The sequence below is a fragment of the Lissotriton helveticus genome, chromosome 6 (genome assembly GCF_964261635.1).
Source record: "Lissotriton helveticus chromosome 6, aLisHel1.1, whole genome shotgun sequence".
NCBI lineage: Eukaryota > Metazoa > Chordata > Amphibia > Caudata > Salamandridae > Lissotriton > Lissotriton helveticus.
The window spans coordinates 185,959,612-185,976,080 of NC_136067.1; the positions used below are offsets into that span (position 1 = coordinate 185,959,612).

At 43.9% G+C, this 16,469-nt stretch overlaps 1 protein-coding gene across 1 annotated transcript in view; it reads left to right on the forward strand.

The window, feature by feature from the left end:
* PKHD1 (PKHD1 ciliary IPT domain containing fibrocystin/polyductin) overlaps positions 1 to 16,469 on the forward strand; it is a 1,769,028-nt gene that overhangs the window by 1,712,275 nt on the left and 40,284 nt on the right. Inside the window, exon 62 of the mRNA XM_078647366.1 lies at positions 7,632 to 8,507. Coding sequence (XP_078503492.1) covers positions 7,632 to 8,507 — 876 coding nt within the window. The remainder of the gene's footprint in view (positions 1 to 7,631; positions 8,508 to 16,469) is intronic.

A 16,469-nucleotide genomic window follows, 5' to 3' on the forward strand; every position in this document is an offset into this window, starting at 1 on the left:
TATCAATACTCCTTCTTGCAATTGAATTCATAAACCCAGAGAACAATTGAACTACACAAATGGCACATGAATACAACTGAAAAGTTGGAATGAAAATAATGAAGCAGTAGTGTCCTTGAGTGAGTGGTACAACAAATCTGTAGGTTGTCTTTTGCTTGTCTCCTCAAATGGCCTCAATACGATTGCCTCAGATCCTTCTACACTAAGCCTGCACACCTGGACTTAATGTCACTAGGGTCTTGTTAACTCTGGGGATTGCATTAGCAGGTATTGTGGTGAAACCCTGAAGTTCCACTGAGAAATGGGGAATTACAGGGTGTAATTGTTTTTTTCTTCCCAGCAGTTTTCCCTGGAGTGTTCTGAAGAACCGAAAGTGTTGTAATCAGGTTCAGAAGCCATAGTGTAGATTATAAGTAGGTTTATTAGATCTTAGTTTCATGTAGATAAATAGAAAGCTAAGCTGCTAAGTAAGTCATTAGCTAAGCCCCACCAGGAGCAGCGTCCTGCTGCTCAGGCCATCTCCAACTGACACTCTATCGCACAAACTCTCTCTCTATACCTCGCACACTGGCTGAGCACCAGAGACATAAAACACTGGGGAGAATATATTAAGTTAAAACAAAAAGCTCTGGGGGGGGAAAAAAAGGTCCATGGTGTTTCCACAGCCCTCATCATTTTCAGTAAGGCCAGTAAGAGGTCTTGTCATAAATCCTGGGTGCTTGTAAAACAAACAAACAGTGGAGAGAGGGTCATAGGGATACGAAGTTTAAAGACCCTGTCCTGGTTCAAATCCCCAGCTACAGTATATGAACAACACACAAGAACACAGGGGGTCTAAAGAGCCTGCTAATCTGGCTGGGATGTCCTTAAAGACTAACATGTAGTAGGGTGCCCAAGTCCCCGTAGGACAGCCTCGGCAAAAGGAGCAACTACTAATACAGTGAAAAGACAAAACACTCCACAGACACCTGATCGTCATAAAAAACTGATTGACAAAATCCAGACCACCGAGTAGTGGATTACCATCAAAAGAGACTTAATGACCAGTCATATCATCTGGCTATCCAAAGTGTGAATAGGCTAATCCCTTGATCATAGGGATTGAATGCCCCACAGTCATTAGATGGTCTTGGATTTAGTCCACAGTCATCTGCGAACTACCCTCTGATAGCTGATATTTGATGGTTGTGAAGAAGCAAAGAAAAACTAAGTGCAACATAAACAAAATGTGGTGAATTAAAAAAGGATGATGTGTCCTCAAAACACACAATTTCATTCCTTAGCCGAACAACATCCCCTCATTAAAAACCAGAACAGTGCAAGAGAGACAGTGTCAACAAATTACTGTCAAAAAATAGGGCCAACATGTTTCTGCCTAACGGGCAAACAATCCCTCGGCTTTCATCAGGGCCTCTGTTCTATATATGTTGCATCAGATATGTTCGTACCGGGGGATGCCGAGGACAACTCTGGCGACAGTGTTTTGTATTGTCTGGAGTTTGCGGAGTAGAGACTTGTTGATGCCGGCGTAGAGTGTGTTTCCATAGTCCAGCCTGCTAATGATGAATACATGTGTGACTGTCCTCCTTGACTCGGAGGATACAGAGGGTGTTGAAGCAGATGGAGGTGATGGCGTTGACCTGTTGGTTCATGGTGAGTGATGAGTCGAGTCCGATGCAGAGGTTTTTGGCGTGGTCTGAAGGGGTAGGTGGGCTTCCAAGGGTGATTGGCCACTTGGTGTTGTCCCATGCTGAAGGGGTGGTTTCAAGGACGAGGACTTCTCTCTTCTCGGCGTTAAGCTTCAGGCAGCTGTTGGTCATCCAGATTGTGATGTATTGGATTCCTTTCTGGAAGTTAAGTTTGGTGGTGGTATGGTCTTTAGTGAGGGAGAGGATGAGCTGGGTATCATCAGCATAGGATACGATGTTGAGGCCGTGTTGTCGGACAATGGCTGCGAGGTGGGCCATGTAGATGTTGAAGAGAGTCGGGCTCAGTGATGACCCTGTGGGACTCCGCAGGGGATTTTTGTGGAATTGGAGAGAATGGAGAATGGAGAATTGGAGAGAAAGGATGGCAGTCTTATCCTTTGGCTTCTTCCAGTGAGGAGTGAGCGGATCCAGTCCAGGGCTGTTCCTTGTATGCCGATGTTGTGTAGCCTAGTAACTAGTGTGCAGTGGGAGACGGTGTTGAAGGCCGTTGATAGGTCGAGTAGGATAAGAGCTGAGGAGGGCCTTGGTCTAGGAGGGCACTGATGTCATCTGTGGCGGTGAGTAGGGCGGTCTCGGTGCTGTGGTTACTTCGGAATCCGGATTTAGAGTGGTCGAGGATGGCGTTCTCTTTGATGAATTGTGTCAGTTCCCTGTTGACTGTTTTCTCTGCAACTTTGGCTAAGCAAGGTAGGAACGAGATGGGCCGGTAGTTCTTGAGGTCGGTGGGGTCAGCTGCGTGCTTCCAGTCATCTGAGAAGGTGCCTGTTTTGAAGGTGGTGTTGATGGTGCATTGTAGTTTGGGGCGATGGCGGCCGCGGCTCTGTGGTAGATGTGACGAGGCAGGGGTCGGTGGGGGCCCAAGAGTGGATGCCTTTCATGGTCGAGGCAGTGTCTTCAGTTGTGACCAGTGTCCAGTTGGAGATGGTGGGCTGGCTGGTGTTTCTGGTGGGTGGGGGGTCTGTTGTGGCGTCAGGTGGATGGTCGGCAAAGTCGTTGTTGAGGTTTTTGATCTTGAGGTGGAAGTAGGTTCCAAGCTTGTCACGGAGGTCTTGGGACGGGGTAATGTCTGTGGCTTCGCTGCGTGGGTTGGTGAATTCCTAAATGACACTGAAGAGTTCCTTGGAGTTGGTGGAGTTGGTGAGGATTTTGTTATAGATGAAGTTCTTCTTGGTGGTTCTGATTTGGTTCTGGTAGTCCCTCATGGCGTCCTTGTAGGTGGAGTAGTTTTCGGTTGTCTTAGTGTTTCTCCAGTTCTTCTCTACGCATCCGCCTGGCTTCTTGGAGATTGGTGGTGAACCAGATGGCTTTCCTGGGGTACTGTTTGTCAGGGTTGCCTAGCGGGGAAAGCTCCCCTGCGCAGTTGGAGATCCAAGTGTGGAGTCCTCTGGCTGCGATGTTTGCGTTGGATGCCCAGTTGTGGCTGTCTCGGGTGAGGGTGGAGTTAAGTTGCTCATCGGTAATCTTGCTCCAGTTCCTTCGTGGTGGGCGTGGAGCTGGTTTGGGTACCTTGGGTTTGTCGACAGTGAAGTGTATGCAGTAGTGGTCGGTCCATGGCGGTTGTGTTGTGTGGCTGAAGTGAACGCTGTTTCCTGCAATGAAGATGGGGTCGAGGGTGTGTCCTGCTCTGTTGTTCGGTGGGGTGACAAGTTGTTTAAGTCCGGTGTTGGCGAGTTTGTCACGAAGGATGGTGGAGTTGGGGTTGCTGGGGTTATTGAGGTGGAAGTTCAGGTCTCCGATGAGTATGTAGTTCATTGAGGCGATGGAGTGGGGTGAGCTGAATTAGGGGATGGCGGTTGCGAAGGGTCTGCAGGCCGGGGGGTCTGTAGACGAGGGTTCCTCGGAGTGTGGCTGGTCTGGATCTGAAAGTGCAGGTGTTTGGCAGAGGGGAATGTTTAGCTGGAGGTGGTGAGGCGGAGGGGGCTCTTGTGGGCGATGGGGAGGCCCCCTCCCGGGTGGTTGGGGCGGTCCTTCCTCTGGATCTTGTATCCATCCGGGACGGCGATGTTGATGTCGGGGGAGGAAGAGGCATTGGTCCAGGTCTCTGTGAAGAAGGTGATGTCGAGATAGAGAGAGTCGAGTAGGTTCCAGATGTTTGTGTATGGAGTGCACATTGAGGAGGATGCATCTTAGGGTCTCGCCGGTGCTGGCGTTGGCGCTGTTGGAGGTCGGTGGTGGTGAAGGTCTGGAGGCATATGAGGCAGGAGAACTGGCTGTGGGTCGTGCTCGACGAAGTCTGTTGACAGTCTATAAGTCTTCTTGTCGTAGCAATGGATGGTCTGAGATCCAGGGTTCCTGGCACTGGCAGCGGTTGGGAAGCGGACGGGCACAGATGGGCAAGCCTTTGGCACACCTTTGGTGTGACCATGCAGCGCCCGCTATTAAGTAGGACAGGAGAGGGAGGTGCAGCTGGGAGGCGAGGATGGTTGGGGGAGGGGCTGCGGGGGCAGAGGCAGCAGCCGGAAACAGCAGGAAAGGATGGGCCAAGGAAGAAAAATAAGCACCACACGAACAGTACAATCAAACACAGGGCACAAGAAAGCAAAATACAATAACACAGGGCACAAAAAAGCAAGATGTAACCTGATGGGCACAAGAAAGCAAAATACAATAACACAGTCAATCAATCAATCAATCAATCAATCAATCAATCAATCAATCAGGGGTTTGTAAAGTGCGCTACTCACACATGAGGGTCTCAAGGCGCTCAGGGTGGGGTGCAGCTCCGGATCAGTCGAAGAGCCAGGTCTTGAGGTCCTTCCTGTACGTGTGCAGGATCGGGGAGCATCTGATGTTCACAGGGAGCTCGTTCCAGGTCTTGGCTGCGATGTAGGAGAAGGTCTCCTGCCTGCTCTGTTTCTGCAGATGCGGGGGACCTCTGCCAGGGCGAAATCGGCGGAGCGGAGGTTCCTCTTGGGAACGTGGAAGGAGACTCTCTCCTTGAGGTATTTGGGTCCGATGTTGTGGAGGGATTTGTAGGCGTGGAAGAGGAGTTTGAAGGTAACACTCTTCTCGACGGAGAGCCAGTGGAGGTCTTGTGTTCGTGAAGCGGTGTCCCGAGGATGAGTCTGGTTGCGGTGTTCTGGATGGTTTGGAGTTTGTATAGAAGAGTTCTGTTGATTCTGGCATAGAGGGCGTTGCTGTAGTACAGTCTGCTGGTTATGAGTGCGTGAGTGACGGTCCGTCTGCAATTGGGGGGGATACATTTGAAGGTCTTGCGGAGGATGTGCAGGCAGTTGAAACTGGTGGAAGCGACAGCGTTGATCTGGCGTTTCATGGAGAGGGAGGAGTCGAGGATGATGCAGAGGATTTGTGTGTGGTGTGTAGGGGTGGGTGGACTACCGAGGGCGGAGGGCCACCAGGTGCTGTCCCAGGCGCAGGTGCAGGGTCCGAGGATGAGGACCTCAGTTTTCTCAGAGTTGAGCTTCAAGCATCTGTCTTTCATCCAGGCTGTGACATCCTTCATTCCTTCCTGGAAGCGGAGTCTGGTGTCTTCGGGATTCTTTGTGAGTGAGAGGATGAGCTGGGTGTCGTTGGTGTAGGATACTATGCTGAGCCCATGCTGTCTGACAATGGCGGCGCGGGGGCCCATATAGATGTTGAAGAGCTAGGGGCTGAGCGATGATCCTTGGGGTACTCTACAGTTGATATCAGGGTTTTCGCAGAGGAAGGTAGAGTCTGATCCTCTGGGTTCTGCCGGAGAGAAAGGATTCGATTCATTCGAGGGCAGCTCCTTGTATCCCCGCGTCGTGAAGTGTGGCTGCGAGCGTGCGATGTGAGACATTGTCACAAGAAAGCGAGAAACAACAAGATGGGCACAGGTTAATCAAAGCAGAAGGACACTGGCACAAACGCACAAAATAAGAAACTTAATAGGCACTGGCACAATAACAGAGTGGGCAGCAAGCAGGCAGACACAGGGTGGAGCGGCCACGAACCCTACCAGGAGGAGCGGGTCAGAGGATCACGGGCGGAGCAGGGCACAGCGGAGCTGCTCGGGTGAGCGCAGCCTTAGACAAGAGGTCAGAGGTCTTGCTCACGCAACCCCGGCAGCGGTCGCCATTAAGTAGAGAAGGTGCAGCTGGGAGGCAGGGATGGTCGGGGGCTACAGGGGCAAAGGCAACGGTGGGAAATGGCGGGAAAGGACGGGCAAAGGAAGACAAATAAGCACCACACAAACAGTACAATCAAACACAGGGCACAAGAAAGTGAAATACAAATAACACAGGACACAAGAAAGCGAGATACAACAAGACGGGCACAAGAAAGCAAAATACAATAACACAGGGCACAAGAAAGCGAGATACAACAAGATGGGCACAGGAGGATCAAAGCTGAAGGGCATAGGCACAAGAGCACAAAATAATAAACTGAATGGGCACAGGCACAAAAAAACGAGCGGGCATCAAGCAGGCAGACACAGGGCAGAGTGGCCTCGAACCCTACCAGGAGGAGGGGGTCAGAGGATCGTGGGCAGAGCAGGGCACAGCAGAGCTACTGGGGTGAGAGCAGCCTTAGACCAGAGGTCAGAGGTCTTGCTGTTAAGAATTACTATAGATGCAGTGGTAGGTTTAAATCTTCTTTTATTCCATCAGAAGATTAAGCACAGCCCATTTAACTCCTCGCTCCTCAACAGCTAATCTCCAACTCATTCTGTTGTAACCAAGGCAGGCTCATGCCATCATATGGAACACCTGAGTGCCCTGGGCCTATTCAGTAGTAGATTAGGTTACAACAGTCTTATAATGTGGGAGAGAGTCTTTAGTAACAATCATAGCAAGATGTAGAAGGGCAATAATGGTATTGGACCGTTAAACCCACTGAGGTAGAGCAGTCTAAAATAAACAGGGAGAAACAGAAACACAAGCATTAACATGTTGGAGCAGAAAGTCTACCTGCAGTCATTATTGGCTGCGCTACTTTACTGTCTTCAATGGAGCGCTCAACATTCAAATGTGCTAATATAAATGTATACCTTACATCACGTGTGTATGCTGGTGGCTGGGGCAGTTGTAGGAATGATGGTAGTGAATGAAGGATGACCTATTGACAACCCAGAGGACATTTTATTACCAATAATTCTAAAACCGAAATTCCCAGTGAAGTTGACCTTCAATACTTTTATATAGTAGAATAATGCAGATTTTCCACAGTGTTCATGGGAAGAAAATCATGATTTCAAGTATTGTGTTGCTGCTGTGTATGGAAGCAATAAAGAAGTTATGTATAATATTAGCCTCCATGCCTTGACATAGAATATATTAAAACCATTTAAAGCACCAATGTCACTGGGTGCTAGGTTGTCAACGGAGTTAAGGGGATTTGAAGTGCCTTCAAAAGACTGTTCCCTGCATAATTCTTTTATGCATCCCTTTATATGTTACATGGTAAATGAATAAATAAGCTAAGAAATGATAGGATATTATAGACTGAGTGCACAATTTAGACAACAACATACACCCACTAGTCTCCTCTGTGAAGCTTTGTTACATGTTGATATTGAAGCATGCTGAAGGCATACAAAGCAAGGGATTGCACATATGGGGTGAGTAATCTGTGTTTGCACTGCCCTCACAGATTTTAAATCAGATGTGAGTGTTCTTTGGCCTACTGCAACCCGGGGATTAGTCCACTATGGTATCGTTGTCACGGAGAAACATTACAAGTGCATAAAACGGTCCTAACATATTACAGGAATTTAGTCTAGCCTTTAGTAGGCTGAGTCACCAACAAATATGTGACGTAATTAAGAACTTTCTTTCTAAATTAAAGTTCTTTTTGAATGAGCATATTTGTTACTATTTGATCCATTCAACAAAGTGGCATTGTAAGAATAATATTTGAGTCATTTTGAGCATATGGGTCTGGGTATTTAATCAGAACTCCCTCACAATGTATTTTAACAAGTTACTTTTTATGTTACAGGAGTTCTTCAGCTTTCAAATGTTGAAATCACAAACTTTGGCACCTTGCAACATTCTTCCATTGAGTTTAATGGTGCAGCTCCAGGATCTTACATGATGTTCTCAAGCGTTCACCGTAGTTGCAGTGGTGGAATCAGTGCTGTGGCAAGCAGCAACATTTTGCTGCATGGCAATATAGTGTTCAACACAACAGGACATGGGATAAATTTAGAAGGCCAAAACCATAATATTTCAAGAAACCTTATTGTCTTAACGAAGCAGCCTGAAAATGCGGAAGAATGGATTGCTGGCATCAAAATTAATTTAGCTGATGACATTGCCTTATTTGGCAATACTGTGGCAGGGTCCGAACGTATAGCTTTTTGGGTCAGTGGTCAAATCTGTGATCAATTTCAAAACCCTTGGAATGAAAATGTAGCCCATTCTAGTCTTCATGGTGTTCATCTGTATGATGGAGATGGGTTTCCAAACTGCACCAGAATTGTTGGATTCACCGCCCACAAGAACTATGATTATGGCATCATGTTCCATATTGGAAGCAGTGTACTGGTGGAAAACGTAACTCTATTTGACAATAACATTGGGCTTCTCCCAATTGTACATAAAAAAAAAGATCTAAATAAATCTGAAAAGAAGTACATCATACTGAGACACTGTATGATTTTAGCAACAAGCCCAGCCTTTGACTGCTTGAAGGATCGTATCAGTCCTTACAATGTAAGTTCAACTGCAAGAGATCGTTCACCTTTCAATCCATTACGAGGCCGTGTTGGAATCATATGGCCTATATTTACATCGAAGGCGGGCCAGTGGCCGAATGATTCCTGGCATAGAATTATCAGCAATTCAAGCGTTTATGGAATCGCAAAGTTTCAAGGTTGGTTCATCTTCGTGTCCATGATATATTACAGTGCTCATACTGCCTGCAGTAAAAATATTAGGTGCCATTAATGATTTAGATATCTGTTTGATAGAATGTTGTTTTTTTCATCATGGTGATATTAACAAAAGAATGTACATGGATCCCAGGTAGAGCCTGGTGCATAATAAAAGGAATTTATTCTGCATGTGGGATAAAGAAAAGAGCATATGTGGAAATGAACAAAGCTGGGAGGAGTTTACATCTTACCAAATCAGGCTGTCAGGGCAAGCTAGGTAGGAAGTAGGAAGGAATATGTTACCTCTTTTTTATTCAGCCTTTCAATAAATTCTGCCATTTTTCTCCTAGTCACAAATTTTCAATTAAAAGTACAAAGGAGAATTGTGGGTAAGGGCCGCAGTAAACAGGTGCTTTGGTGAAAATGAAATGGTCACAGGGGTCTATTACCTGTCAGTAATATGTACAAACATATGACAACGTGTTGAATTATTTTTAGGTAGAAATCTTATTAGAATGATGTTATGGTTAGCAATGAGTGAAATCAATATTTTAATTTTATTGGTCAACTTCTGAAAAGTAATGCAAAATGGCATGCTGTTGAGAAAGAGGAAAAGTAAACAATGCACTCAAGCTTTAAGACCTTCCTCTGATCAATGGATCCAAACCTAAATAATATATGCTACTCCATTCTTTCCAATTTAAACATTAGGTTTAAGCAATTTGGAGACAAAGAAAGGTGACTGTTGTGCATCCCAATATGGTTGAGACAAATAAGGAATACTGTACACTGAGGCCTTCTTAATATTATTTAGGGCTGGAACATGGGGATTTGTACCTCCAGCTGTACAAACCGTTTTCGAGTTTATCCTCGAAAACGAACCAGAATTGTAGGCTCCCATCCGATTCAGAAGCTGCTCTAGTAGCACTAAGTTCTGCATGTTATGTCCCATGGCATAGGAGCGTATACAGGAACACGGCATTAGCAATACCTCTGTTATCAGCGTAGTAGTGCTAGGCATAGTATACCCACATGAAAATACCGGGCTACTTAGCGTGAGTTCCTTTGTAAACTAGTGAGAGAAATTCCAGCGTTCATGTTGGTTTCTTTTAACCTGCACGTCGCTGTGATATTTCTTTGCAACAGTCTAACAGTATTTCAGAAGCATTTCTCAATCCAATATAAGGTTATCTGGAAACACTTCCTGTATTAGTACAAATGATTTTGAAGACTGACTCCTGTAATGATGTAAACTATTCTCAATAAGTGCTCGACAACCAGGCAAAAAAAACTGTATAATAAGACGCAAGCCTTAACAACTGTGCCACCTTCAACCAATGAGAATTGGTCTTGCTTCCCAGATATGCACATCGCAATCTGTGGTCTCAAAGGTTAGTCAATTAGGTTCTTTAGCATGTTGTTCATACAGTATCCCAGCTGCGTCAAAGAGCTTTCAGAGTAACATATGGGTGTACCTTTGCATTTGAGGGTCACTTTGGCACAGTTTAAGTGCTTTTGGTGATAAGAAATGTTTGCAGGAAGAAATTTAGGACATAAATAGTAAATATTGACACCGCATTTCAGGCTGAACATTGGCCGCAGGCATCTAGGAATTCATGCACATTTTTGAAGTATCCTATCAAGTCTGAGATAGAAAGGAGTGGATATCAAGTGTGAGAAGGCTTCTGTATGGAAGGAGGCTCTTGGCGCTTGGGTTTTTGGTGGTCTTCCACCTGCGCTGTGAAATGTCGCACTAGTGCAATATTCGAGCTGGAGATCTGGGCAAAAGAGGAGCACCATCTTCAGTAATAACCGTTAGGTTGTGTTCTGGAGTTAATCTTGCTATTAGAACCAGTTTCGATGTGAAGGTGAGGAGAAGATGGTTCTTCTTGCATGAGAGGAGGTAACTCACAACATCCTAATCAAGGACACGTACTGAAAATAGTGTAGTTTGAGCTATCTGGCCTAACAGATCTGGTCTATATAGAATTTCTCAATTAATCTAATAATAACCAACCACAAAATAAAATAATATTGTACGTGTCAGCGCGTAAACCTGTATCAATTTACCCTCGTATACAAACCAACAGGTGGACCAAGAACAGTGTAGTTCCTTTTGGACTCTGGTGATACCCGCCAGATAAGTCTCTCTGTTTATCAACTTTTGCATGGGATTTACACTAGTAACATTTATCATTAAAGAATAATAGACACTTTCTAAAGTTTAAAGATTTACTTAAAGAATATCAGTTGCAGAATTGTAAAAGCTGGGTCATTGATTAGCTAGTTCTATAAGCATACAAATCGATAGTAAGTTTGAGCACAAGAACTTTAAGAGTTTTTAAATAAATAATCAAGCATATATTCACCTTCACCTTCAAAAGTGTGGAAAGAGTCTCCCCCTTTAGCATGGTGACATGACATCCTTTTATAGGATTGTAAACAAAGGATTTCATAAATTCACTACATGAGCACATGGTACACAGGCTTTTCACCAATAAGAAGCAATCAAAAAGAAACATTTACTACAGAATACATTCAGAGATTCCCTCACCATTTGACAACATTGTGCTTGGGTGTTGCCAGAGTCTGTTCATGCAACATGATTTGTTACAAAGTATGTCATCCCATCTGAGACAGTCAAATTGTATTTGGAAAAGCATATTTCGTTCATCGCAGTTGGAAAAGTCTCAGTCTTTCATAGAAAAGCCTAAAATTCTTTATTACAGCAAAATAATAACAGCAATGGTCACATGATATGCTATGCTATGGTGTCACACCCAAGACGGACAATGTAACACATTTGTCCTAAGTTGGTAAAAATTCAATTTCTCAGGCATTATGTACCATGTTTTGGAACAGACCCCACATAGGCAATCCCATGAATGGATGACTTAATTGTGCCTAAGTGGTTAACAATTAAATTATAGAGTGTAGATTTGTTGAGGCAAAAGGAGTTCTGATAGTGTATCATATTGAGAACAGCATGAATTACTTTTAATTGTAAGTTAACAACTGGAGAATGGCAATAATTATATTATGATGTTCCGAATCCTGTACTGTGCATTGCATTCCACTTAATTGCCTGTTTTGTTATGTCAGCAGACAGGAGTAGGTGATCTGGGGATTTTTCTCGAATTCTTGTAAAGAAGACTATGGATGTATGACTAAGTTCCTTATCAAAACAACAAACAATTGATCTTAAAGAATTATTTGATAAGCTGTAAATAGACTCATAGGGCCTGATTCACTTTTGTGTAAGTTTACTCTGTTTGGTATTCATAAACTACAAATTGATAGTAACAAGCCCGCCCTATCTTTTTATGAGCAGAATTCTCCACTCCGACTGCAGAGTCTCTATAGCTGTAAAGTTACTATTGTAGCTTGTGAATACAAAAAAGAGTAAACGTATACTTCTGTGTAAGTTTACCTTTTTGAATCAGGCCCTTAGAAGCTGCATTAGTATTATGTGGCCATGTGTAGTGTTTACATTGATTCCCTAACATTGCAGTTTTTGAGTCTCAAATCATACGGCTCGTGCTAGAAGCTTTACCTCTGCATATCCTTGGAGAAGCATTGAACACTCTTTAAAAGACAGTAGATGGTGCATAATGTTAGTGAAACAGCAGCTCCTGGGGAGTGAAGGTAGCCAAGAGGCAGACTAGCAGCTGAGCACCTCACCATGTTGAGGTGAGGTTCTCAGCTGCTTTAACGTCCGACATATAGCATGATAAGTCTCTAGCATATTGAAAGGTCTATTGTGGTTAGATTTTAATAGTAAATTGAGGTAAACAACCTTTACAACGAAACTTTTACAACGCACTACCATTACAACGCGGTCATTACAACGCAAACCATTACAACGCATTGCGCTGGGGGGCGCTCTAGGATAGGGAATAGGTTAATTTACTATCCAATAACCTTCCCTAGTGTCCACGGGGACTGGAGTTGGAATAGTAAATTAAACTATTCACTATCCAACACCCAAAAGCACTATGCGTTGTAATGGATTGTGATGTAAAAACCGCGTTGTAAAGGCAGGCGTTGTAATAGCCTGCGTTGTAACATCATACATCCGTAAACTGACTACTCCATTTCATTTATACACTTTTATGTAGTGTCCAGTAACCTCAAACCATAACTCATACATTGGTTTACGAGAATTAGATTTATCCTACTCTTTATTTAGGTGATCAGCTGGTCCTATACCTGGTTTAGTACTATCTAGATTGTGTATGCTATGTAGTATAGCCAAGGAAACTTCAATGAACTGCTTGATGCTTGATGCTTTGTCGCTTCATGCTGATTCCTCCTAGACAGCTCTAAATGCTACTTTTTAATCAACCATTTTTGGTTACTATTCTTTCTCTTTTTCTATTTTTGGCAGGTTTCACTGTGAATACTATTGTGTTTCTGTGAAAAAGTAAGGGTCAAGGATCCTGAATAGACAGTATTTGTTATAACTATACAACATAATACATAATAGCATTAGTGTATGTTGTAGAACTGCAATAAACTCATATATCCCTGAAGATGGCAAGAGATAGGTAGGTAGGTAGCATGGCCCCTGTGTCTCCATGGTGACTTGGGTTAGTGGTTGGTTGGTCAGCCACTGTACGTTGTGGTTGCATTTGATTAATGCAGGGGTTGAGGTGATTATCTTTGCAGTGAATAGGCAGACTGGTAAAGACAGTGATGTATGGCATGTTCATCACAGTTAATTTGTCTTCAAGCTCTATCAAACAGTCCCTGTTAGCATGCACAGTTATCTCTTGGTCGTTTCAGAGGTTCAGAGTGGAAGCCTGTCTCTTCTGATTGTTGATACGGATCGTTGGCCACCTACGATTCCACTGATCATAGGGTAGACAGTTCGACATGTAGGAACATAGGATCTGTGGGCAACGCCATTCTGCATCACAGATGGATGTACTATTCTTACATTTTTGGACTCCTTTCATGATTAGGGGTTGGAATGTTGTTTAAAGGTCAAATACTGCATCCTGCAGAATGCACAAATATACTAGTGATGAGACATTATCCTATTATTGACAAATTTCCCACACTTTTGGAAAAAAACTAATATATCTTACATTACTTGTTGGACCCTCAGAACTCAGAGATGCAGAGCACTAAAATAAGGTGCTTTAACCTGTTTTATTGGGGATTTGAAGCACGTTTTGATTTCCTGTTAGTGAGCTTAGCCAATAGCATTACGTTTTTAAGATATCTGCTTAACTTGCAAGTTCACAACTTCATATCCCAGAAGGGCCAACTCAGCCATTTATCCTTGGTAGTTTGGTTAAGTGATCATGGTCACTGAGTTTAATAACAGTATCCCGTACCACTATTTCTCACCAGGAATTCCACTTTACAAGTGTTAGCTAATTTACAAATCACTCCACCTGGTATACATTGCCTTCTTAAAATCTATCCAAGCCTTGCCTTTGCTGTGTATTGTATATAAGGACCTTGAGAAAAGTTGGTAATACTGTGGTGAGTTGAATACATACCATTGGTACTGTGTAGTTTGCAGGTTAGAGGCTAAACTTTGAATGGTATAAATCAGTGTCTACAGAAGTGATCTATGTGTAGATTGTAGATGACAGTTTATAAGGGCAACATGATAACTGGGTGGCATAATGCATCTGTTACATATGTGTGAATGTATGTGTGTGTGTGTATTTTATATCAGGTAATTTCCATGAGTTGTTCCCTCATATCCAGGGGAAGCAGGGGTTGGTGGTGGGGGAAAATTTTCAGTTTCAGTACCACACCCAAATTAAGGCCAGAAAAGCATATGTTGGAGAAGGGCACTGGCTTCCAAACGCAGCATGATCTAACAGGTGACTGCTTTCTCTAAAACGTTCCTCCCTGCTAGACACCTGAAAGTGGCAGATTCATGGGCTAGAGGCATAACAATGTATGGTACAAGAGAAAATATACAAACACCATGAATCTTTCTAATAGATTTAAGTTAAGTGGAAACTTTTAGTGAGGCTTAAATGTGGTTGGATTGTAGCATGTTAAATTTCCATATATTTTGATTTTCACTTATACCCCAAAAACAAACTCCTTCATCCTGATTAATGTTAAAAGAGTGAGGTATGTATCACACCTCGTAAATACCTTTACCGAAGTTGTAGTATCTATTAGGGAGTGGTAAGTACCTCCTTTTCGAGGTTTCCAATATTGACATAGGGCATAATACGCAAAAACTATTTTTTACTCACCAAAGTCTGCATGTTTTGCCTCTTCATATGGAACTTTTTCCATACAAATTTTCAGCGTTTTGACCTGCCGGAATCAATTAAGGGAAAACTAAGAGGGTGCTCTAATTATCACACAACTGGTCATTTCAATTCCTGTGCAAACCTCCGTTTTGCACAGGTAGTGGAATTTGGCCCTTAATTCATAATAAGTTTAAAAGAAATATTAGTACTGCGCAAGGGAAATGAATATTTTCTATTAGAACATTGGAATGTTGAGCACTCCAATGAAGACAATGGGGTGATCTGGGCTTCTAATGGCCTGTAGAAGCCCAGATAGGAACCTTCCAATGTTTTTGTCATTTCATAGCTGTTGCTGTGAAAAAAGGCCTCTCGGAGCCTATGGGGATTTAAATCCCCTCAGGCTCTGAGAGACCTTTATTTTTACTAATTAAATCATTCTGCCCTCTAGGGGAGAATATTCTAATAGCCTTAGAGCTCTCAGTAGCGGGCTCTACTGGTAATTTTTTTTTTTTTTTGAAAAACCTTTATTAGTACTACAGAAGAATACAAATATGGGCCTACAACCGCCAGGGCCGGCCGCTAATCAGGATGCGTCACAGCAATTCAGTCATGAGACATCTCGGCAGCCCGCGAATCGGAGGCATTAAAGATTCAGTGAACACTTGTTAGGGAGTACACCAACCAAATTACAGGATTCAAAAAGGGCTCCATTTTATAACATAAGAATGAAAGGATCAGGTGCCATACAGTAAAGCAATCACACGAAATGCGAACAGAATAAGAAAACACCCATAGTCAGAACGATCGCAATTAGAACAATGGCGCTAGTGCAGATGATTCAGGATTATCAAGCATATAGCCACAGTTCGCACCAGTTAAGCGCCTGCCCATTGATACCGATAATACTGTAGGAAGTACAAGGATTGATAAAATCAACGATAATACACCCAAAGCGGGCCCACTACGCTGACCCGAGGGATGAAGAAACAAAAGAAAAGGGAAGAGAAAGAAACAAACGAGAGAAAAAGGGCCATAGAAACCAAAAAAAGGGCAAAACGAAAAATCCCTACCCCCAACCCCCCTCCCTGCACCCCTGCAGATGGCTACGGCCAACCCCCCCAGCAGCGTGCCTGTCGCCCCAAGTAACTGAAACCTGAAATATAGAGAGAGCTAAGAGATATAAAAGAATAACTAAAAACTAACCAGAATGTATGGAGGAGGGCCTTCGTACAGGCTCCCGGCCTCCCCCCGGCCCGCTAACACTTGGCCTCCCCAGAATTCCAGACTCAACAGTAAATACACTATTAGCAAAGAACGGGGGATTCAATACGCGCCAGCCTTGACTCCCGGTACTAACATTCAAAGTGAACCCCACAGCGTTACCACTCAGACCAATGTCCCGAAAAATAAGTCGTCCTCAGCCTTGACCCGCACGATCAGGCATACGTGTGTACTTCCTCCGAACGGCCGCCATCCTAAAAGAGTCGAAGCATTGGTGGTATGTGCTTGAATGCAAACATGAGCGAACCCCAAGATGATTTGAAAGAGTCGAGCTCATAAAGTCTAGGTCCCATCCACGCTGATAAGGTCTCACGACGTCGCTCCAAGTCAAGCTGAACCAAGTCCGAAAAGGACGAGGGGACTGCCCTTCCGCGCCACTCCCGAGTGTCCACAGAAGTCGCCGGCTTCGATACGTGGTGCGGTGTTACTCCCGTCAACCTCAAAGACGCA